The sequence below is a fragment of the Eimeria tenella genome, genomic scaffold (genome assembly GCF_000499545.2).
Source record: "Eimeria tenella Houghton genomic scaffold, Eth_scaff8, whole genome shotgun sequence".
Lineage (NCBI taxonomy): Eukaryota > Apicomplexa > Conoidasida > Eucoccidiorida > Eimeriidae > Eimeria > Eimeria tenella.
Window position 1 is genome coordinate 412170 of NW_013543455.1, and position 19946 is coordinate 432115.

General features: G+C 49.0%; 3 protein-coding genes across 3 annotated transcripts; 1 reads left to right on the forward strand and 2 right to left on the reverse strand.

Moving 5' to 3' along the window:
- Positions 1 to 2969: 2969 nt before the first annotated feature.
- Positions 2970 to 4197, reverse strand: ETH_00031495 (uncharacterized protein; the record flags this gene model as incomplete). The annotated part of the gene is made up of 2 exons (XM_013378298.1): positions 2970 to 3272; positions 3379 to 4197. 2 exons carry the CDS (start codon positions 4195 to 4197, stop codon positions 2970 to 2972), a joined length of 1122 nt encoding a protein of 373 aa, XP_013233752.1.
- A 3228-nt stretch (positions 4198 to 7425) lies between these two features.
- On the reverse strand, positions 7426 to 9483 carry ETH_00031500 (uncharacterized protein; the record flags this gene model as incomplete). Its single annotated transcript, XM_013378299.1, has 1 exon — positions 7426 to 9483. The coding sequence occupies one exon, from the start codon at positions 9481 to 9483 to the stop codon at positions 7426 to 7428; it is 2058 nt and encodes a 685-aa protein (XP_013233753.1).
- Positions 9484 to 16245: 6762 nt separating this feature from the next.
- On the forward strand, positions 16246 to 19713 carry ETH_00031505 (uncharacterized protein; the record flags this gene model as incomplete). The annotated part of the gene is made up of 1 exon (XM_013378300.1): positions 16246 to 19713. One exon carries the CDS (start codon positions 16246 to 16248, stop codon positions 19711 to 19713), a length of 3468 nt encoding a protein of 1155 aa, XP_013233754.1.
- Between the last annotated feature and the right edge of the window lie 233 nt (positions 19714 to 19946).

A 19946-nucleotide genomic window follows, 5' to 3' on the forward strand; every position in this document is an offset into this window, starting at 1 on the left:
ATCCCGCCTTTGCCTTCTTACCTTCTCAAATGATGTTGCATTTGGTCCTAGCTGCCCACTTCACGCACTAGGCTGAGCAGGCTGTCTAGTAATAAGTTTCTGTCACGTACGCCCGTTGCATCACTTCTGGCCATAAGCTGGGCAGTTCGTGTATGTCAAGCAATGTGGACATTTAGGCCCTTATGAGCCCACCAGTTTGTCCAACCATACGTAAACATGTAGGCAAAAGTCCAACACGTATTCTCAATTTAGTTTTAGTGCACCACATGCTAATCGGCAAAGAATCAATACTGCATTGCGTTAGTTGTTGCTTATCAGTCGGCAGAACAGAAGTGTTGTGCCATCAAAGGCAAATTGTGCAGAATTGCTGCGCAGAAGACATAAAAATGGAAGGCGATGGTAGCATTCAAAACTTTTTCGTGTAGTTTAGCCTTGACCTGCTTTGCCCCCGTTTTCCGACGAGTCGAATCAAAACTTCAGTTCAGACGCGTAGTTTGTTCAAAGGCATGAGAGCATACGATTACATATCCCTTAAATACACGCTCTGCATGGTTTTGCCCAGCTGACTGGAAACCCGAAGTACATTCTATCCCAGCTGCTATCCCACATTCACAAAAATGCTGTTTTTTTCCTAGTTGCATTTGGCGCCCGTTTTGATAGTAACAGCGTATTATGCAGGACAATGCTCTGCTTCATCATCACGAAATTGTTTCACACAAAAGCTGCATCCTTCAGTCAGCTTTTACGTTTTTACGGGGCAGCGACGACAAGAGCAATAGCTGTACCTCAGGCCAACAGCGTAGATTAGGACGACTATCCTGAATAGTCAGTGTGCTTCCCAAACACAGCTATAGTTCCGGCATGCCAGCAGTATTTCTGTTGCTAGCATGTGGCAGCAAAATTGGCTTACTAATGGCTAAAGTAGTCTAATAATATCCATTGATGATCACATGACTTCGGTGAGGACGGGCAGCAAATGACAGCACGTCCATTTTGCGAAGGCACAGGGAAAATACACAAGTATGTGCTAACAGATGTTGGGCGCAACTAATGGACGAGATGAGCTCAGATATCGATCAGCCGTATGGTGCTGAGTTGTTCGGTGTATCTCTGGGATGACTCCAAAGGTCCCCATTGGATAGCTGTGTTCTGAGTGTTTCTAGCCACGAAGACGCATGTGTGACCGCATTACCGTAACGGACTCGAAAGCACTGTGGGGAGTTTCCCCGGGTGAAGAATACTTCAGATGATGGGCCATTTGTGTGGAAGCTTGCATTGTTGTAGTGGGTTTGCCATTCGCTGTCCTTCTTCCTATAAAATATAAAGCAGGAGTAATAGGCTAATTTTATCGAACAGGGTGACAGGACTCACCTTGACGGCGCCTTGTGAGCGCCGATGCACTTGCTATGCGAATCAATCCAGTGACAGGTTGGGCGAGCAAGCGAGTGGAGATGATTTCATTTGGATACTAAAGAGCAGTCAGCCAGTACGTGTGCCGAATGTACAAAGCCATTAAAGCTTTCCACACGGCTTTCAGCACCAGCCTCCCATTTTGTCATGTTCACGTAGGCGCTCTGGGAATCGGATGACCAACACTAGGAGTTCTGCTGAGCATGCTTGTTGCGATCGCCTGTAGCGGTCGCCTATATCTAGATATGATAATACACAGGCAAGCAGCACACCTACATAAAATTTCGGCCACGTCAAAGCTACCATTGTCTCTGCATTAGCTGTAGTGACGCTGCGCGGCAGTGCAACGCTCATATAGCCGCTCAGTTCTTTTCGAATTAAGCCTCATCCGGTTTTTGCAGCGCCTGAAATACGACTAGTAAAGCATTATCTGTAATAAAGTAGACAGAGTTTGACTAGCTGAAATGCACTTCACGCGCTCTGTCGATCTCAAATAAACACCGCCAATAATCAAAGCGTCTGGAAAAAATAAGTTGCATTAGGAAGTGCCTTCAAAGTGTCTGTCGTCTCTTCTCCACGGATCCCACCTAGACTTTTTAAATTCACGAGTACTGCGTGCTGGCCGAAATATCGACTGTTTCAGAAGTACTACAGTCTTCGCACTTGGTCTCTTGCCCTTCCTATATAGATGCATTGCAGCAAGCAGCTTACAGAAAAAGGGATCCTTTGCAATCAGCACCTCCATCTGCAACCGCGCACTTAAGCCATTTGCCATTTTATCCAGAAGCTGTGTCCACCACTTTTCCTTCTGCATTGCAGGACCCAAGACACTACAAATACACCACAGTGCATCTGCCACAAGGAACCGACGGCTAAGTGGCTCAATAGCGTGAGACAATTTTGACGCAGATATTTTCCTTGTCAGAAACTTTTGGGCATACGAAAGGAGACGCTGACCATGCTTTAAGAGCAGCTGCATATCCCCCAGAGACAGTTGCTGCTGGAGTAAGAGCACCCGAACAGGATGAAGTTTCTCTGCGATTCCAGAGGCTATTCCCGTATATACTAAAGTCTTCCTGACATCAAATGCAGGGAGGTCTGCACCTGGATGAGCAAGTGGTAGCCGGTAGTATGGATGCGTTGCATAGTCAGGCCGGCCTTGAGTTAGCGAGCTCGTTGCCACTGGCTGAGCAGGAACAGTGGTGAATTGAAATGGCGGGATGGCCTGAGAATAGAACGGCAAACGCATGCAGAATCTCTGCTTCAGTTGAAACATTGGGAATAAATGTCTTACCAAAGCGGCCTTGAGCAGAATGCATATTCGGGCATGCTAGGAGTAACGCCGAATCAAGGCGATTTAAAACGACATCAATACTGTGCGAGCAGATCTAATGCATGCAAAGCGAAGAATCGTGCATAGAAACAAAGGGGTCACAAAACTGGAGCAAAACAACGAAGTGCAGACTGCTTGTTCGCACTCACTTGATTCTGTCCTGGGAACTGTGCGACTTCCAAAGTGTGCGCAAGGACAGAATGTGTTCCCAAACGCGTGGAGGGCACTAATGTTGCAGGCCACCTTCCACCGATGGCTCCAGCCCACCTTCCATCGGTGGCTCCAGCTCTCCTTCCATCGATGGCTCCAGCCCACCTTCCATCCATGGCTCCAGCCCACCTTCCATCCATGGCTCCAGCCCACCTCCCATCAATGGCTCCAGCCCTCCTTCCATCGATGGCTCCAGCCCTCCTTCCATCAATGGCTCCAGCCCACCTTCCATCGATGGCTCCAAAATCGGCAGTCCTCTGGCGTTTAGCCGGCTGCTGATCAGGTGATTGAAACAAAGATGCGCCAGCCTCAGCAACTCCTGCATTCATAGCATTGGTGTTTCCTAGAGGTTGTCGACAAGGCGCTGTCGATGTTGAATAGAACATCGGCCCTCCGTCAGGCGCGCTTGTTGTGGCTTGCCGTACTGGCAAGAACGGACCTGCTGCAGTTGCTGGAAGCTCCGGTAAATTCAAATCTTCGTCTAACGTATCAAGAAGTTGATCAATAAGGGCACTCTCTTCAGAAGTGAGCTGATCTATGGAAGCTTGAAGGCCGTCATAATCATTGGGAGTCACTGTGGAGTCTCCGCTCATCCCAGAGACGCTCTCATCCAGGTGTCCGGCGCTTGGTGAGTTGGACAGCTGCAAAAGCGGATTTACTCCCTTCATCCCGGTCAAAGCAGACACGTTTTGATCCACAAGAGGAAAGTTTGAGCAGTTAAGGGAAGATCCAGGTGTCGAAGCTTGCGTCTCGGCATTTATTAATGCCTCTAAATCTTCTATCGGGTCCATCAACCATTCATCAATTCTTGCCGTCGCCGTTTGCCCAGGTGCTGTGTCCAAATGCATCTCAACTCTTTCGTTGTCCGCCCTGTTTCCAAGTGCTGGTCCCTCGTCAGAGTGCATTTCTGGGAGTTTTGAATAGACACGCAACACATTGACGGTAGTTGGTCCGGGTAAGCCCGCTGCGTTGTCAAGATTGCCGCAAGCCTCCAGGTCAATGCCCAGCAGCATATACTCCTCCCCGGCACTTTCGTTAGCGCCTGCTAGCCTGCGGGTAAATGATGCTGAACTGAGCCGGCTCCTGCTTTTTAGCCAACAGAAGTACACCGTTGCTATCAAGGCTAGAATTGAACCAATGATAAAACGCTTCCGAATACCCCTGTGAGGTTGTTGGCCCTTACAACTCAGTGAAGGGGATATGTCAGACCGGTGTTTGAGCCTATTGTTTCCACACCATGACATGGTTGCGGGGGAATCTGTTGAATGCACGGATGCGGGAAAATGCGGGAAATCCTTTAAATGCAACAGTTCCCCGACTAGTTGCTGAGGCGACTCCAGGCGCGCACTTGGCATTTGACAGTATCGGAAGGGGCAGTCGACACAAGTTGAAAATCCTCAGCTTTACCAGCTTCGGTAGGATGGGACAATGACCCGAAACCCGATTCAGTGTGCAAGGGCAGGGCTGCTGGCAGCGCTGCATCTACTGAAGCAAACACTGTCAAAAAAATCTCATTGGAAAATGATCCCCGAGCCTTAGAGACAGGTGGGAAAGATATATAGATGCCAGTGTGAAGAGAAAAAACTCGTAAGCTCACCGTCTTCACGAATATGTTGCCTCTCTCTCACATTCCAGTTCATCGGCGAGACTGAAGCAACAAGGATTTCTCACTTGGACCATTATCTCCTGATAAGTCCCGCGTCACCATGATCAGGAAGGAAAAAGCCAAGTTTACGTCCTTTGCATTCTGTAATGAGCCACGAAATGCAGTAGGTGGCTCAAGCCAGTACTACATGGCTGTTAATGTTTAGAATGGCGCACATGGACAGAAACTGCTTAAACTGTTCACCACAATGCAATAAAACTGTCAAAAGTTCATGTTCCAAACAGTGTATGCTTGTAGTGGACCTGCGGTTGTTAGTTGCTGCGTTGCCATTCCGGAAGGGGTCTTGTGAGCTTGGATAGACAAGGCTGCGAAATACGTGCAATGGCACATTCTCTTCCGATGTAAACACCACAAAAAAATAAAAACTAAAACTAAATGAAATTCTCGTTGTTAAAAAAGGCGAAGTGTTCGTGTCTAAAGTAGCTTAGTGCGTGACTGTCAGTGCGTCGAGCCCTGCTATGTGCGCCCGCATCGATTTTACTCAGGCCCTGGTCCTATCCTAGACCATCAATTGTTTCCAAAGCGTAACTTAAGACTAAATAAAATATAATGCTGCGATCATTTCCTGTGATCGCTGAAAACGAATCGCCGCCATTCTCTGCTACCGCGCTGAGCCATTAGATCACTGGTGGCGTAGACACATATCGTGCTGTTCGGCGTGAAGACTCTACGGAGTCTTTAGGCTTAATCTCTCTACAGAAGGACCATTTTAATTTATGTCTGCGTTATATTCAATGCCTTTTAAGCCTATTTCGCTTTGCTTCTATGCCCAGTTGTAGTGCCCTTCTTAACACTACGTGAGGAGCCGTCAACACCATCAAGCCCTTTAAAGCCACCTTGTAGATACATTACAGAAGCTTCATACACAAGAACGCAGTTTTATTAACGTGATTTGCTTCAGTGTGCCTAAAGTAAGAGTGGAGTATGCAAAGGGAAAGCCGCCGTGGGGGGCAAACACGCATCTTAATGCTGCCGCCAGAGAAAACTTGCTCATGCAGGGAGCGTGCTGACTTGGGACATGCATATTGTTAACTATACATTCAGAGTTTATTATTCGGAGGTTTTTGGTGCTTATCAGCTCCAGCAATCGGAGGAGCCACACCGAGAGTGGCTCTGATACACACTTTACGTTCCAGAGTTGGCTCTGCATGATAATCCCGGCACCTTCACTACTTTCGCATGCTCGTACCCTGCCCCTTCAATACTCTTGCGTGCTCGTACTATAGGACTCAGCTAACAAACCGAGTTTAAATTTGTATGGAAGAAGTAGCTCACCGTTTGGGATGTCTTGAGCTAAGATTGACGGAGGCTATTTATTGGCGGCACATGCCAAGTACAGGCCTTGGTACTCCACAACTCCTAAAACAATCTTTGGCTAGAAAGGGGCTGTGTTCAACTTGTACTATGCTTGTGAGCCACTTGCGGAAGCGGTCTGGGATGCTTACGGAACCGCTAGACTAGAACATAACAGCCTAGAGCAGTCTAGAGCTCACCACACTGACTTTGGGAAACGTCCTGAGGTGCCTGGGATAAAGTAGCGCTACGCTTTTGCACTACTCTTTTATATGCGAGTCAGGGGGGACTAAGTCCATAGCTGGTGCTATGCAAGACCCTTGAGAAGCCCAAAATGGGTCTGCTGTGTGGGCCCTGGCCGGAGAAGCAGCATCTGGAGACGATTAGTGCATGGAGCAATTCTTCAGGCTACTGGAAATTAATATCCTAGAAGACCTATGGAGGCTTTGTTCCTAGGTTAGTGTTGCAGCCGCAAATGTGAACCATGCATACGGGTCTGAGGACAGGCTAGTGTTGCAGCCGCAAATGCGAACCATGCATACGGAGGCGCTCGAATTTTGCGTTGGAATGCGTCTGTAGTGAGCCTGATTGCTTGCTGGACATCGGCCGATGCACAAAAACGTGGCAGGTCTGTGAGGCAGAGCACGGAGGCTCTAACCGACCACACAGCCCCTGCTTCGATGCATCGTAGCCTATTCACGGCGGCAACAAAATAAGACTAAATAACCAAGCCCTTGACCAAACATCAACGCCTAAAGTATCTTGCGTCAGACGCTTTTCTTGCGTGCATGCAGCCCTGCTTCACGCACTCATGGGCACTGCCTAGACCCTCGTGGCCCATGGGGTCTTACATAGTTGACCAACTTTTGACCTCTAACGGTGCCTTTTTTTATAGCACCACTGTCCTCTTCCCTCCTCCTTCCCATCTCTGCAGTGCTGGGAAAGTAGGATCCTGGCAACTTTTTTGTGTGAATCACTAAATTAAGACGTTTCCAATGGGTGCAGTTTGCTATTGACATTTAGACGCCATCTCACATTAGTTCTACTGACCACGCTAGCGCACGAGCCCGAACCGCAAGACACTTATCACCGTGTCAGTCGCGCTACGTTCCTTTGCCTCGACGTGGCAAGTTGCTCGGTTGCGTTGTAGAATTGTGTGCAAAGGACTGTGCGCCAGTTATGTTCACGTGGACGCTTTTCAGGCTGAATCTCGACAAAAGCACTGCAACGACAATATGTTTAGTTTGAAGTTTGGGTTCTTCATTTAAATGATAAAGTAAGGGCTTATCAACGACCTACGTGAATCTCTGACGTTCAAACGTATTCGAAATCCCCTCTACTAGTGAAGGCGTTATAAAATCACGAACTTTCCGCTAAGTAAGCCCGTGAGTACCCTACCCTTCATGAGTATGAAAGCTCGTAGCAGACTCCTGCACATTCTGCAATTTGCTTCAACCTCAAAAAAATGTTTTGCAACAGGACTCAAATGGGACCCCCCGGTCAAACCACGGAGTCAAGAAATGCCTCTGAAATGTTTGTCGTCATTTCTCCAGGGGTCCCACTGAGGTCTTCTGAACTCTTCGGTGACGCACGGTTGACGAAGTATTCGCATTTTCAACTCTACAACCTCTCTCGGAGCTGGCCGGTCGCCTCTCTTGTATTGTTCCAAAGCAGCAACAATTCGAGCTAAAAACGTAGGCCCATTAGGGCTACTCAGCGAATTTACGTGATCCACTAAAGCTTCATGACCTCCAATCTTCCCTAATATTTGATCCCACCATTGCCCCCTCTGCATTGCAGGGCCTACAATGTTACAAATACACCACAATGCATCTGCCACAAGGAAGCGACGAGCCATTGATTCCGAGAGTCGCCAATTTGATTTCAATGAGATTTCTTTCGCCAAGTACTTCTGAGCATACGCCACAAGCTGTTCACCAAGACGTACAAGTTGTTGCATATCCTGTGCAGAGATCTGCGGTTTTAGAAATATCTGTCGAATAGGGTCAAGCTTCGCAGCAGCCCCAGCGGCTGGTGCTGCAATTGTTAGAGCGAAATCTGTATCAAATGGCTCGATTCCCATCGTTGGACCGGCAGGTGGCAGCCGGTAGAACGGATGCTTCTCGTAATCAGGCTCTTGCTGTTCCAGGGCACTCGTGGTTTCTCGCAGAGTGGTGCCAGTGAGTGGTGGGGTGGGCTGACACGGACGACAGAAAGGCAAAGAACAGCCATTCTTCAAGCAGAATAGCAGAAGCATGCTCTGTTCTGAAAAAGGAATGAACGAAATGCCAGTGCGTCCTTGGGCAAGGGAGAGAAACACTAAAAACAACACGATAGAACGCAATGATAAAAGCAGTGTACACAGCCTGGAGACGCAGCGCTGCATGCTTCTGAAACGCTCAAGTGTTGCAGAAACAAGGCCGCAGTGGTGAAATTTGTTCGCACTCACCTTGGGTAGGAGCCTAGCTTGCTTGGCTTTAGAGCGCTGCTTACTCAAAGGACGTTCTGCCCTTTTCGTACAAGTAGAAGGCGCTAAAGGCTTCAACATGCTTTCACGTGAAACGGACAGGGCTTGATTTGCCGAGGTACCCTGGTGTTCATCGTGCAACTGTGAGACACCTCCATAATTTTCCCCGCCGATTTGCGCAGATACAGTATTTGCAACTTCGAGGCATCTTCGTTGTAGCGGGATCGGTGCGCTATATATATCATTGTCTGTGGGTTCAATGGGAAATGGACGGGTTGGACTTTGCACTGCCGAAGTGAAAGTACTGGCTGCAGTCGCTGAACGCTTACGAGATTGTGAAGAACATCTAAGATTTCCGCGTAATGTGCTGATTAGAGCTTGTTTTTTGATACAATGCTTGTTAGAAAGGTCCAAATTGTCATCAGACTTCTGTTTAGTCACTGCAATGTTGCTGGCCGTCGCGAACGACCCGGAGTTTTGTCGGTTTCTATCAGCGGCCTTCTCACTGCGGGGGGAGGATGAGGCCGTAATTGTGTCTCTTGGCGGATGCGTTGTCGCGTTTAAACCCTCCATAGAGTCCATTGCCGATTCAAGAGCTCTCGCTGCCATGCTGTGAACTGTTGTGCTGTCTCGAGCCACATTGGCATCTGGGCTGTGTTCCTCTCTTTTTCCTGCTGACTCTTCATTGAGCATTCTCCTTAACACTTGTTGAGCCGCGGGTGAGGTCTCAGAAGTACCAAGCTCCTGTGAGCCCGTTGCAGTGTAGAGGCTCTCGCAAGCGTCTACGCCAGCCCTACCTGCCCTTTCCTCTTGATTATCCCCCTTTTCACCACTCGCCAGTCTGCGAATTAGTACATTTGTGCTGGCAAGGTTGTTTCTCTGGAGAATACACCAGTGCACTGCCAAGACCAAAGCTATAACTGCCGCGAGCATTTGCAGGACCTTGGAGGGGCGATGAGCTCCTTGATTGGGCCATAATCTGAACCTTTCATTCTTAGTATTCAATGCGCCGATGCCGGATGGTGGAGCAGAGTCGCGGAAAGGTGTTACATACAGCAGCTCCATGACGGGCTGCTGGGTGATCCCTGACTTAGAGCTTAACATTGGCGCTACCAGCGAATGGTCTTAGCACATGTTGAAATGCCGTCTTGGTCTTCTAGACTACTAAAGTAAAAAATGTAGCCCCCGGGATTAAAACAGGACCTGTTTGCGAAGGACGGGGAAACGGTGTTGTTCAGATCCTGCCATGGTTCACCTTGCTCGTCCTGGGAGAGGAGGAAAATACTCCCGCACTGCAACCAAAGAACAGGATCGAAAATCGTTGTGAGCCTTGAAGTTATACTTTGTAGGCGTTCAGTCTCTTTAGCACCCCCCGTGTCATGACAGGAAGCAGAGGCTGCCACTCGGCAGTGACCCTTGGCTTCTTTGGTTGTTCCCCAAGGATCCACCTCCCCCTTGAAAAAGTAGCAAGGGATCCCAACCACTTGTGAATGATATAGAAGCCACATCATATTTCTTTTGCCGCACGTTACAGAACAGCTCAACGCGGAATGTTTTTCCAGCTTGCCCTTCCCCCAGATCGAGATGAGGCGGGTAATCTAGACTCTGCGCGCCTCAAGCTTTGGTACTAATGCACTTTTCATATATAAAGTTGAAGAAACGAACCTGACGGGAGAAAAGTGCGGCAAATTCGATCGCTTTGCCCTCTGTGAAGGACATGTAGGATTCTCAGATTGCAAGATCACCTAGTAGCCGAAGTCTATAGATCATCCGGTAAAGCGACTCACTCTACTACCGAAAGGGCGTTAGAATTAATTCTCCGCTTCACTTCTTCACTCTCTAACCAAGCTCTAGAAATACTTGAAGCCGCACATGCGCACGCTCTAAGGCCTTCAGCACTGTTTGTCTCGACGCATGGAACCAACAGCCATAGTCCAGTATGCGTTACGTCTCACGACATTTTTCTGAAGCTCTGACCGACTGTTCAGCAGTACAGTGCATCACTTGCACTACAGTACCACAGGCAGCTTGCCTTCAGGAAGCTACTAAGCTACGTTAAGCAGTAGCCACTAGTTGTTCCAACGTGACGGCTGCCGAGATTTTTGGAGTTATAAAGCAGACCCCTTCGCTTGATCATCATAAGTGAAAAATTCAAATGCTGTTAGGATCATGCAAAGAAACTGGCAGGCATCCAGGCATCCCCCTCCTAGCCTTCGCCCACAGATCATTTGCGGTTCTGAGCTACTAACTTGTGGCGCTGCATTCATGCACCACTTTTTCAAGTTCAATGTTCTAAAAAATGGTGTAGTAACATTTATTTGCACTAAGCATGCTAATGGTTGTGCGAAGCCGCATATAACCAGCATAAGCGTTCCAGAATGGCAGGCAGCTTGCAGGGCTTGTTTTGCGGCTAGTCGACTATACATCCTTGAAAGCTAATGCTACAGATCCTCAGGTTTAAAAAAGTTTTAGAAACATTGACGATGTTCATGATAAATGACGGTAGGAATGCGCCTAGAGGCACTAGACACTAAACGAGCACGGAAGACAGGTTCATACCCCGGGGAGCCACACAGGGAAGTCAATGCATGAGTCGCAAACCGAAAATGACCAGTCCAATAAAGCACCCAGTAAGACAAATCATTGTGAAGATAATTTGTTGCATGGTCACAAAGCTGCCGCCCCGTGCCAAACCAGTAGCGAAGCTCGTCTTTCATTGCTACGCGTGTGCACCGCTGCAGCTCTCTCACCCCTCTAACCCTCCTCTTAACTGGCATGTACCCGGTAACTTGCGCTGCTAACCCTGAATAACCACCAAATATGACTCAGCTCAGCAGTACAGTCATTCGAAGGCGGTTCTTAGGAAAAATTGGAGGAAATGTTGGTGGGCAAAAGCCCCCTTGAAGTGCTGTTGCCCTGGCAGCAAACGCAAAGGGGAAAGGTGCCCGCATCGGGACCGATTGCTGAATTGTGGACAGACTGTGCCGCATGAATATCGGCCAAGTAGATTTCAGTGGCAAGAAGCAAATTGAGCTCTATCTTGGAACACTGCGCGTCCTCATACTATATTGGCGTGCCTGAGATGAACGTGCCTTCAACAAATGTTTCTCTAGGTTCGCTGTGGAACAGGCAACGTGGGAGATCGTGACTCTAACGTTGTAAATCACAGCATGTTTTATGTCAGTTACTTTTTTCAAGTTGCAGTAGACTACATGTCAGCTCTCCTGTCACGTGTTGGCATTTGCCCGAGGAACCGCAACGGTCCTGACGCCTGCTTAACTGGGATCTCTGCAGAGTTTGCCAAAATGTAGATACTTCTCACCTCAAACTATGGCGTTCGTAGTGCAGAGACGGTACCTTCCATGGGACATATTCAAGGTGTTAAGGTAGCGCCGCGGGCTCTTCTTTTTTGAGGTTTCATCAGATTGCAGTGAGCTGGTTGTCTGTTATGAAATATCAACTTGATGCCTAGAAAGCAATTTGAATAAAGGCTAGTGGCTAAAGAGATGAAATAGGAAGGCAAGGAAGTCGTGTTGTTGCCCGAAGTGCTACACATAAAGCTGCGCATATTGTTCCTGAGAAGGCTGCACCTCTCTCTAGAGCCGGATAATGATTGTGTACACCATTCTATCAACAGAGTTAGTATGAAACACAAGGTATTACTTGGTTCTAAAGGACGGGCCCCCGAAGGATATTGCCCATTGCAGCAGACACAGTAAAACGCCATCGCACGCAACAAACCAAACGCCAAATCTATCAATCAATAATGGTAAATGAGTAGTAAAAATGCGCAAAATCTACTCAGACAATCAAGAGGTGATCAGTCACGAAGAAACAAACCAATAATTCACACGTGCCGCTACGTGCAGCACTACTTTGCGCTTCGGGAATACGGGATTTAGGCTTTGAACTACTTTGGATGCATTAATCATTTCGCAGAAAGAAGAAACGCTTTAAATGGAGCTAATTTCGAAGCTCCAAATGGATATAAAGTACGAAGGATACGTGTATGCGGGAAAGAATACAGCTCGCAGAAACTAACCGAATTACAATACCCACGCCACACGAAGGTGCACGTAGAGATGTGATTGCGCAAAGGGCAAGCATGCGGCACGCGAAACTAAAAAGAAACAAAGAAAGTAACAAGTAAGAATGCAATTAATGGACTCAGTGATGACATGAAAATGATAGCTGTTCAAGGTTTATTGCATGTACATATGTTATGCGATAATGCCATATATACGTAAACATACGTATTTACGTACATGCGCATGTAAACGCAAAAAATCGACGGAAAGAGGAGGAATGTAACAGTTATAATTAAAGTTGGATCAAAATTAGTAGACAAATCATGAGAAAATAAGAAATGAAAATTTTGACTGACTGGAGAGCCAATTTAGGAGTTCCAACTAGTTGAGTACGCGCATTGACAGGTACCCGTGTATACACGCAAATACAGAAGTAGATAGACTAACCGAAGTGACCAATAAAGCAGCACTCCTCCATAAGAGAAATAGGTAAACGAACGATAACTTTGATCTGTTTTCGAAGAGGCGAATAAAGTAGCACCCATAAAAAGGCCAAATAATAAGTAAAAGAATACTTTGGCCAGTTTGACCAATTTTTGTACAAATGCATTCGCATCTGTACTAATTGGCTTATCTACTTTATAAATGGGTGAGCTGAACTGAACAGCCAGCCACACACCTCAACAACTAGCCCGCAAATGCGTGTCTTTAACAACCCACCCCTCCACCCAACAACTGAAGCATATTAACTAACGTAGTACTCGGTTAAGCTTTCAAGCTGGAGGATGAACTGTCAGTTGGACAGCACGTAGATGCAGGTTGCAGGCCGGAAAGCGACGACTGCAACTGATTCAGACCAGCAAAACGGACACAACCAAAAAGGAGTTCGCACAAAATCAGCACCACGAAGACTGATAGGAAAGTGAACCGCAGCGGTAAACACGCAGAGCTGCTGCTGGCTCTTCTGCAGGTAATGGTGACATTCTGCTGCTTAGGCAGATAAATCTGCGGCGACACATTTCCGCACTACAGACTACAATGAGACCGGACGCAAGGTGGCACTGCTGGAACTCCCACCGTCGGTCTGGCACGTGACGCTGGATGCCGCTAGTATCTGGCTAAATAGAGGGGGCGCGCTGCTGCTTCTACTGCTGTTGAGCCTGCAACTGCTTTGTCGTTCTACTGCTGGCGCTGGCAGTTGCAGAAACAGCATGTGGAGAAGCTGGTCAGAGTACACGGCTTGCTGCTGGCGCTACTTTTGTTACTCGTTTCGCTGCTGCTGGCAAAGTTGCTTGTGGAGTCGCTGTCGTTGTTGCTGCTTTTTGTGGCTGCTGCCACTGTTGCTGTCACCGTTCCCCCTATCAACCTTGTGCCATAAAAGAAAGCTTTACCACTTCCGTTGCTCTCATACGTGTATTACGTTTGGTGTTTCAGGCGTTGGCTGTTTGCTGGTGATGGGCTACGCCTAACGGCGAATCACACAGTAAATGTGCGAAGGCTTCGGATCCACGGCTTAGCGTTTAACCGTGAAGGATTTAGAGGCCCTGGACGATGCTTCTTTGGATACGATCGGCTACTGGAGGCTGCTGACACACTGAAACACGGTTGCTTTTCTAGCTAAGTGTCCTTTCACTTCAATAATTGCATTTTCTGGAGAAACAAATCGCATCAGCGCAGTTAGGGGCTGCAGCACCAGAGGTTCCTGCTCGGTTATTTGGAGATTAGCAGCAGCTGGTACTTCACCAGCTCCACAACGGACTCTAAAGGATCAGCAACCACAGCAGTAAAAGACAACAGCACAGCAAAAACAGCAGCCAAGACACCTGCACTGCTCGCTGCTGCTGCTCTTGAGGCCCTGCAGCGATTTAAACCTCCAGGTGCATTTATGCATATACTGCACATACAAACGGCACATACATATACATATTAAACATATATATGAACGCGTTCCCAAGGGCCAAAATAGCTGCTATGCTGAGCGTGAAGCCCAAAGAACTGAAACAGTATGCCCTACAATTGGCTGCCTTCAAAGCACGAACATACTTTTGGTGCTGAGGGATCTGAAGAACGTGTCCCGGATGCAATGAGCATCGCTTCAGCTAGAAAATTGTAATGGAATTTGGGAAAGTACCGATGTTTTGTAGCCAACGTGCGCGATGGTGAGCGTAAAGTGGTGTCCGTAGAGAGGCACGCTGGTTGCTGCTGGCAGAAGCACTGCGAGCGGCAACCATCGGAAAGACCAAAGGATAGGAAGAGAAGCTCATAAAATGGCGCTTATTCAGTGCCAGCCATTTTGTTGGGGGAAAATCTCGTGCGCTTGCATCAGTATGGGACAGAAGAGATACGCACATCTGCACACCAAAGAACCTCCACCGCGGTCAGTGCCACTTGTTTCTGTACTGCCGTTGACGTTTCTCTGCAACGCATTGCAGGAGCCTGATACAGCAGAAAATAGAGGCGAATTAGTCTGGGTTTCAAACAGGAACACAAACAGTATGTGCTCCTTGCCCCACTCTTGTCATGAACAAGCTGACAGATGACGCCAATGCTTAGGAACGCTGTAAACCTCTTCTGTCCCCTACGAGTGCAAGCTCAGTTTCGGACTCTGCCCTTTAATCTTAGGGATGGGACCAGATCTGCACCTATTTAGCAGCCCCTCCTCCTGAGCTTCTGTTCGGCCGCTGGTTGGCGCTGGCAGTGGCATTTAGCTGAGAGTTTCACTGCCACAAAGTTTCAGTACCACTTACCTGCCACGATATACGTGATCAAGTCTGATGGACAGGACAAAATGTGGATCCTGATGGTGCTGCCGCATCGAAATAGCAAAACCCCTGTCCGTAGACCGCAAACTCCTCCGAAATGTGTTCGTTTACAGCCTTTCCCCCGTTTCTCACTCAGATACTTTGAAATATGTATTAGTACTCGCTGTAGACTTTAATTCTCGAATTAGTGATGTGTTGCGTGCGCTGAAATGTTTGGCAGACCCTTATAAATAAACAGACAGTGCTGACCAGTTCATGTGTTCGATGTCGTTGTGGAGAACTTCCGCCGAAAAACTAGCAACTCTCCGTACAGCACACAAAAATAATGCTAACAACAAAAGGAAGGTCCAGATTAAGCATTATTCCACGGGCATGCCCCAGAGCATCAATGTGCTGCAGCCATTTTCCACAGCGGCCAGCGGCCGGCAATGCCTCCCAACAGTCTTGCACCTCTGCATTTCTGCACTTTCCCACCCAACAGTATATCAGAAGTTGTGCCCTTTAGGGAAATATGGGACTTAGCTGGGGCTGTTTCTAGCCGTATCCCTGCCACAGAAGGTTGAGGGACCAGGTTCCTAACACAAAAGCCATTCATGGACTGCAGTGATTCGCTCCGTGTCCTCGCTAGCCACAGCAAGACTGTGACTTTGAGGTTAATAGTGGCGAGACTGACCCTAACACTACTTCGTCCTTTCAGGGGCGCTTGTACAAGAGTAGGGCGGCAATTTCCCACTAAACCATTCCAAGCAGCTGCACAAGCAGCATCAGCCGCATTACCACTCGCAGCAGCACAGCAGAAGCGTCCATACAACACATGGAAGGAGTCTACTGGAAGCTGGCCCAATTACAGCAGAAGATGCCCTCAATAGGACAATTTGAATTCGCGTCGCTCAATGGTCTAGGGAGCAGAGCTCTACTGACTCGGCAGGAGTATTGTTATATCTAAGCAAGAAGAAGAGCAATTTTTCTTTGTATCTTCCCGTGTTTTTGCATGTTGCCGCATATTTCATTCTGCATCTCCTCTCTAGCCCAAACATTTCTGCCCTTTGCACCTGAATCCAAAGAAGACGGCAAAAATGACACTTGCCCTCAGGCTCACTCCATTCGGGCTAGAGCAGAAGGGAGTGTACATACAGCAGGACAGGCATGATGAGTACTATGAGCAGCTCCTGTACCCTTACCAGAAAAACAGCATCACGGGAGATTGTTGCTGCGTCAGCGCGTTATTGCTGGGGGATCAGAACGCTGGCAAAAGCGCTTTGCTGTATGCATTCGTTGCTGCTCAAGATCCAAGGTATACCGCTCTTACCTGCCTCCTGCCTATCATTCAGGCGGAGTTTGCTAATAGAAGGGAGTTATTCTCGATGCATGATGCTGCCGCTGCTGCTGAAGGGATAAGCCCTGCTGATGGGCAAGTCAAGACGACCTCAGAGGGAGATGTCCACCAAGGCCGCGCCGTATGTCGATGTGGTGATGAACAAGGTGAGAAACAGCACTACAGTAGCTTGTCCTCACCTTCAGCACCAAGGGGAGCCGAGACAGCGACTGCAGCAGCAATGAAAACAAAGTTGCAGGAAACTGTTCCTGCAGGGACAGTAGAAGCACTCCTGTGCCAGTCCCGTGATGAACTTCCCTTCTTAGACTCAGACGTAGCTCGGTCCGCTGCCTTATTGACTGCTGAAGACTTTGCCTTCTTTTGCAATGAGTTCGGTATTCATCAAGAGCAGCAGCGCGGACTCCGGCTCAAGGTAAACAAGAGTCGCTACGTATTGCTGCATTTTTTGGAATTTGGTGGTGATCAGCTGGACCGCATGAATGCTTTCCTGCAATTTCGTAGCTCCTGCAGTTGTGGCAAGAACTGCAGTAGCGATCCCAGCAAATGCGTCAACAAATGCACCTTCCGCAGCGATTGCAGAGAGTGCGACCAGGCAGCTGCAACTGCCCTTTTGCTGCAGGAACGAGACTGTATGACGAAAGAAACAGCGGCGAAGGCGCCTTCTGCGCCTGCGCCAACACTGATAGCAGCAGGAGTAAACGAAACGGTATCAGCTAGAGAAGCAGGACAATCGAGGGCGAGATATGCCGCTGTCACAGCAGCCCAGGCCAGCCTTTTGGCTCAGTCTCTCCGTGCGTCCTTTTTGCTTGCTGCAGAAGCTCCGGTGGTTCTTTATTTCATAAACTGCAGCACGATGTTTATTTCTCGCAGCGCATCTGGCGCACCTGAAACAACTGTCTCTGTTGAGCTCAACGCTTCGGCTTTCCTCACTTTGCTGCTACGTCTTCATGCCTGCTGTTCTGTTGGAAGTGGAAAGAGATTATTGCACTTCGTTTGCTCCCGCTTGGCATGTCGGTCAGTGGCCGCTGTTACTTCGGGAGGTGAACTTCGGGCAAGTGCAGTAGAAGGATGCTCAGAGAGCTCAACGGGCTGTTGCTGCAGCGGCTTCGATCAAGAACAAAATTTTCGCATGGCTTTAGAATCATTGAGAACTTTTGTGTGGCGGCTTTGCTCTGACAATGCTGCAAATGCAGCAGCAGCAGCAGTTGTCTCCGCCACTGCTGCGGAGACTATTGAGGCTGTGAGAAGAACTCTCGACCAACCATTTGAGTCATTGTATTGCCGCTTTCTTGCCGTTGCTGGAAGCAGCGACAACAGCAGCAACTGCGTGGGCCAAGGCACGGTCGCTAGAAATTGTATCAGCTGGGTTCCGTTTGAGGATTGCTGGGGAGTGTCTGCGTGCGCCCGCATTAAGGATGAAGAGGAGGCATTGCAGCGATGTGGTTCGGTCTGCTTCTTGCAGCGACTGTTAAATTTCGTTTGGGATGTCTGCATGCCTCTTCCTGTCTGCACCACTTTCGATTTTCGAGATGTATCAGCTGTTCGCATCATAGAACGAAGCAGCCGCCAATATGGGGAAAGGGAGCAGCAGCAGTGCGCAGCTTGGGGCCCATCCTGGCAGTTGTGTGTGGCTTCAATAGTTCAGTTGCTGGCGCGATTGCTCGCCCTACTAAGTGAAGCCGAAGATCATGCAAAAGAAGACACGAATAGAACAAACGAAACGGAGATGGAAGGCGGTAAGTCTGCAACAGCGGATGCACTCCACTCGCGACTTGACAGAGCTACAACCTCGGAATCAGAAACGTCAAAATATGGGGTAGGGAAGCTTGCAGCACATTCTTGGAAAATGCAGAAGCCACGTCAGCAGCAGTCACAACAGCGTCACGAGGGGCTGGAGGGAGAAAGCGGCCGACAGCTAATTTCTTTGTTCTCCACTTGCGTCCAGCAGCGCAGGCAGCAGCAGCAGAGAGTATATCTGCCTGGCAAAGTGTGTATAGACCTGTGGATTTCGTATACTGACTGGGAAGACTTCATCTCTAACTTCGATCCCGTGGAACAGCAGCAGCAGCAGGAACAACAGCAGCGGCACCCCAAGCAGCAGCAGCAGTTCACGGTGTCTTCCACTGGCGAGGTTCTGACTACCAGCACACTTGAAAAGGATTTCCTGTTGCTGCTGCCAGCTGCCGCTGCTGTTGCTGCGTTTACCTCGCTAGCGGCGGCATTTGTTTCCTTGGGGTGCTGTCTTCCTTGCTGTGCAGATGGCGGCCCCTGGGGACCCCTTGCGGTGCAGCTGACTGTATGCCTTGAGGCCACAGAAGTCCCCGTCACGTTGCTTGTGCTCCCTGAAGTGCTTCATGAACATTTTGTTGGGATTCAGCGGCAAACACAGCTGCGGCAGCAACAGGAAGTTCGTCTGCACCAGAAGGAACTTTTGGAGAGGAGCGGGGGTGCTTGCCTTGCAGCAGTACGGTTGCCGTTCCATCCGGCGGTCGCTCGGCTGGTTGACAATGTATTGAGCTGCTGCGCCAGAGAGCCACTCCCTGCAGACTTCTGGGAGGCCGGAGCGGGCGCTGCTGGAGCAGCTGCCGCTGTAGCAGGAGCTGCGGCGACGGCAGCGACCGCTGCTCAAGTTGTAGGACACACAGTGCTTACGTTGGCTCGCCAGCGTGTTGGGGAGGCACTGCATGCAGCAGCGGGAAGCGTGCAGGTACTGTTGCTGCATCAGCTGCAGCAAATTATGCATCGAGGAAACGATGATGAGGCAACATTTGAAGAGCCCCTCGTGAACTCTCTGCAAGTGCTGTTGCACCTTGCTGGAGATGCAGTGCTTATAGAGCAGATAACGAAAGCCACTGACCCAACGAGAAGCTATGGCCAGCAAAGTCAACTGCAACAAGGCAGCAGTAGCCAAGGCACTTCCCAGTTCCACGCAGAAGGCCCCTTCTTCTCTGAGCAGCAAATGTTCTGGATAGTAAACCTGCAGGCTCCAGCAGCAGCCTCATCGGCAGCCAAAACGGAAAACAGTACATCGGGAGGAGAAACGACTGTTGAGAGGGACCGCTACGATATACAGACAGTCGACAAACGGGCTTTGCTGGATCCTGCACTGCAGCGTTTAAATGGAATGCTGGCTGCTTCTGGCTTGGTGGTGTTGTCAAGTCGGAACGAGCAGTCTTGTTCCTCTGACGTTCCTAACCTCAAACCCTAGACCCTAAAAGTTTTAACCGTTAATCTTAGCTTCTCGATAGCTTCTAAGGTCACAAACAAGGACCTTGGCCGGCATGCAACCTGCTTCGGGTACGTTCCTCTGCCTACCAGGACATCCCTTTAAGCATGCTTTGAGTGACTCGTCGACCATGTGCCTGCGACTGGCAACTGATTTTGTAGGGACCTCCACAAGAAATCCGCACGAGACTGCTCTCCCCGACTGGCCACCCGCAG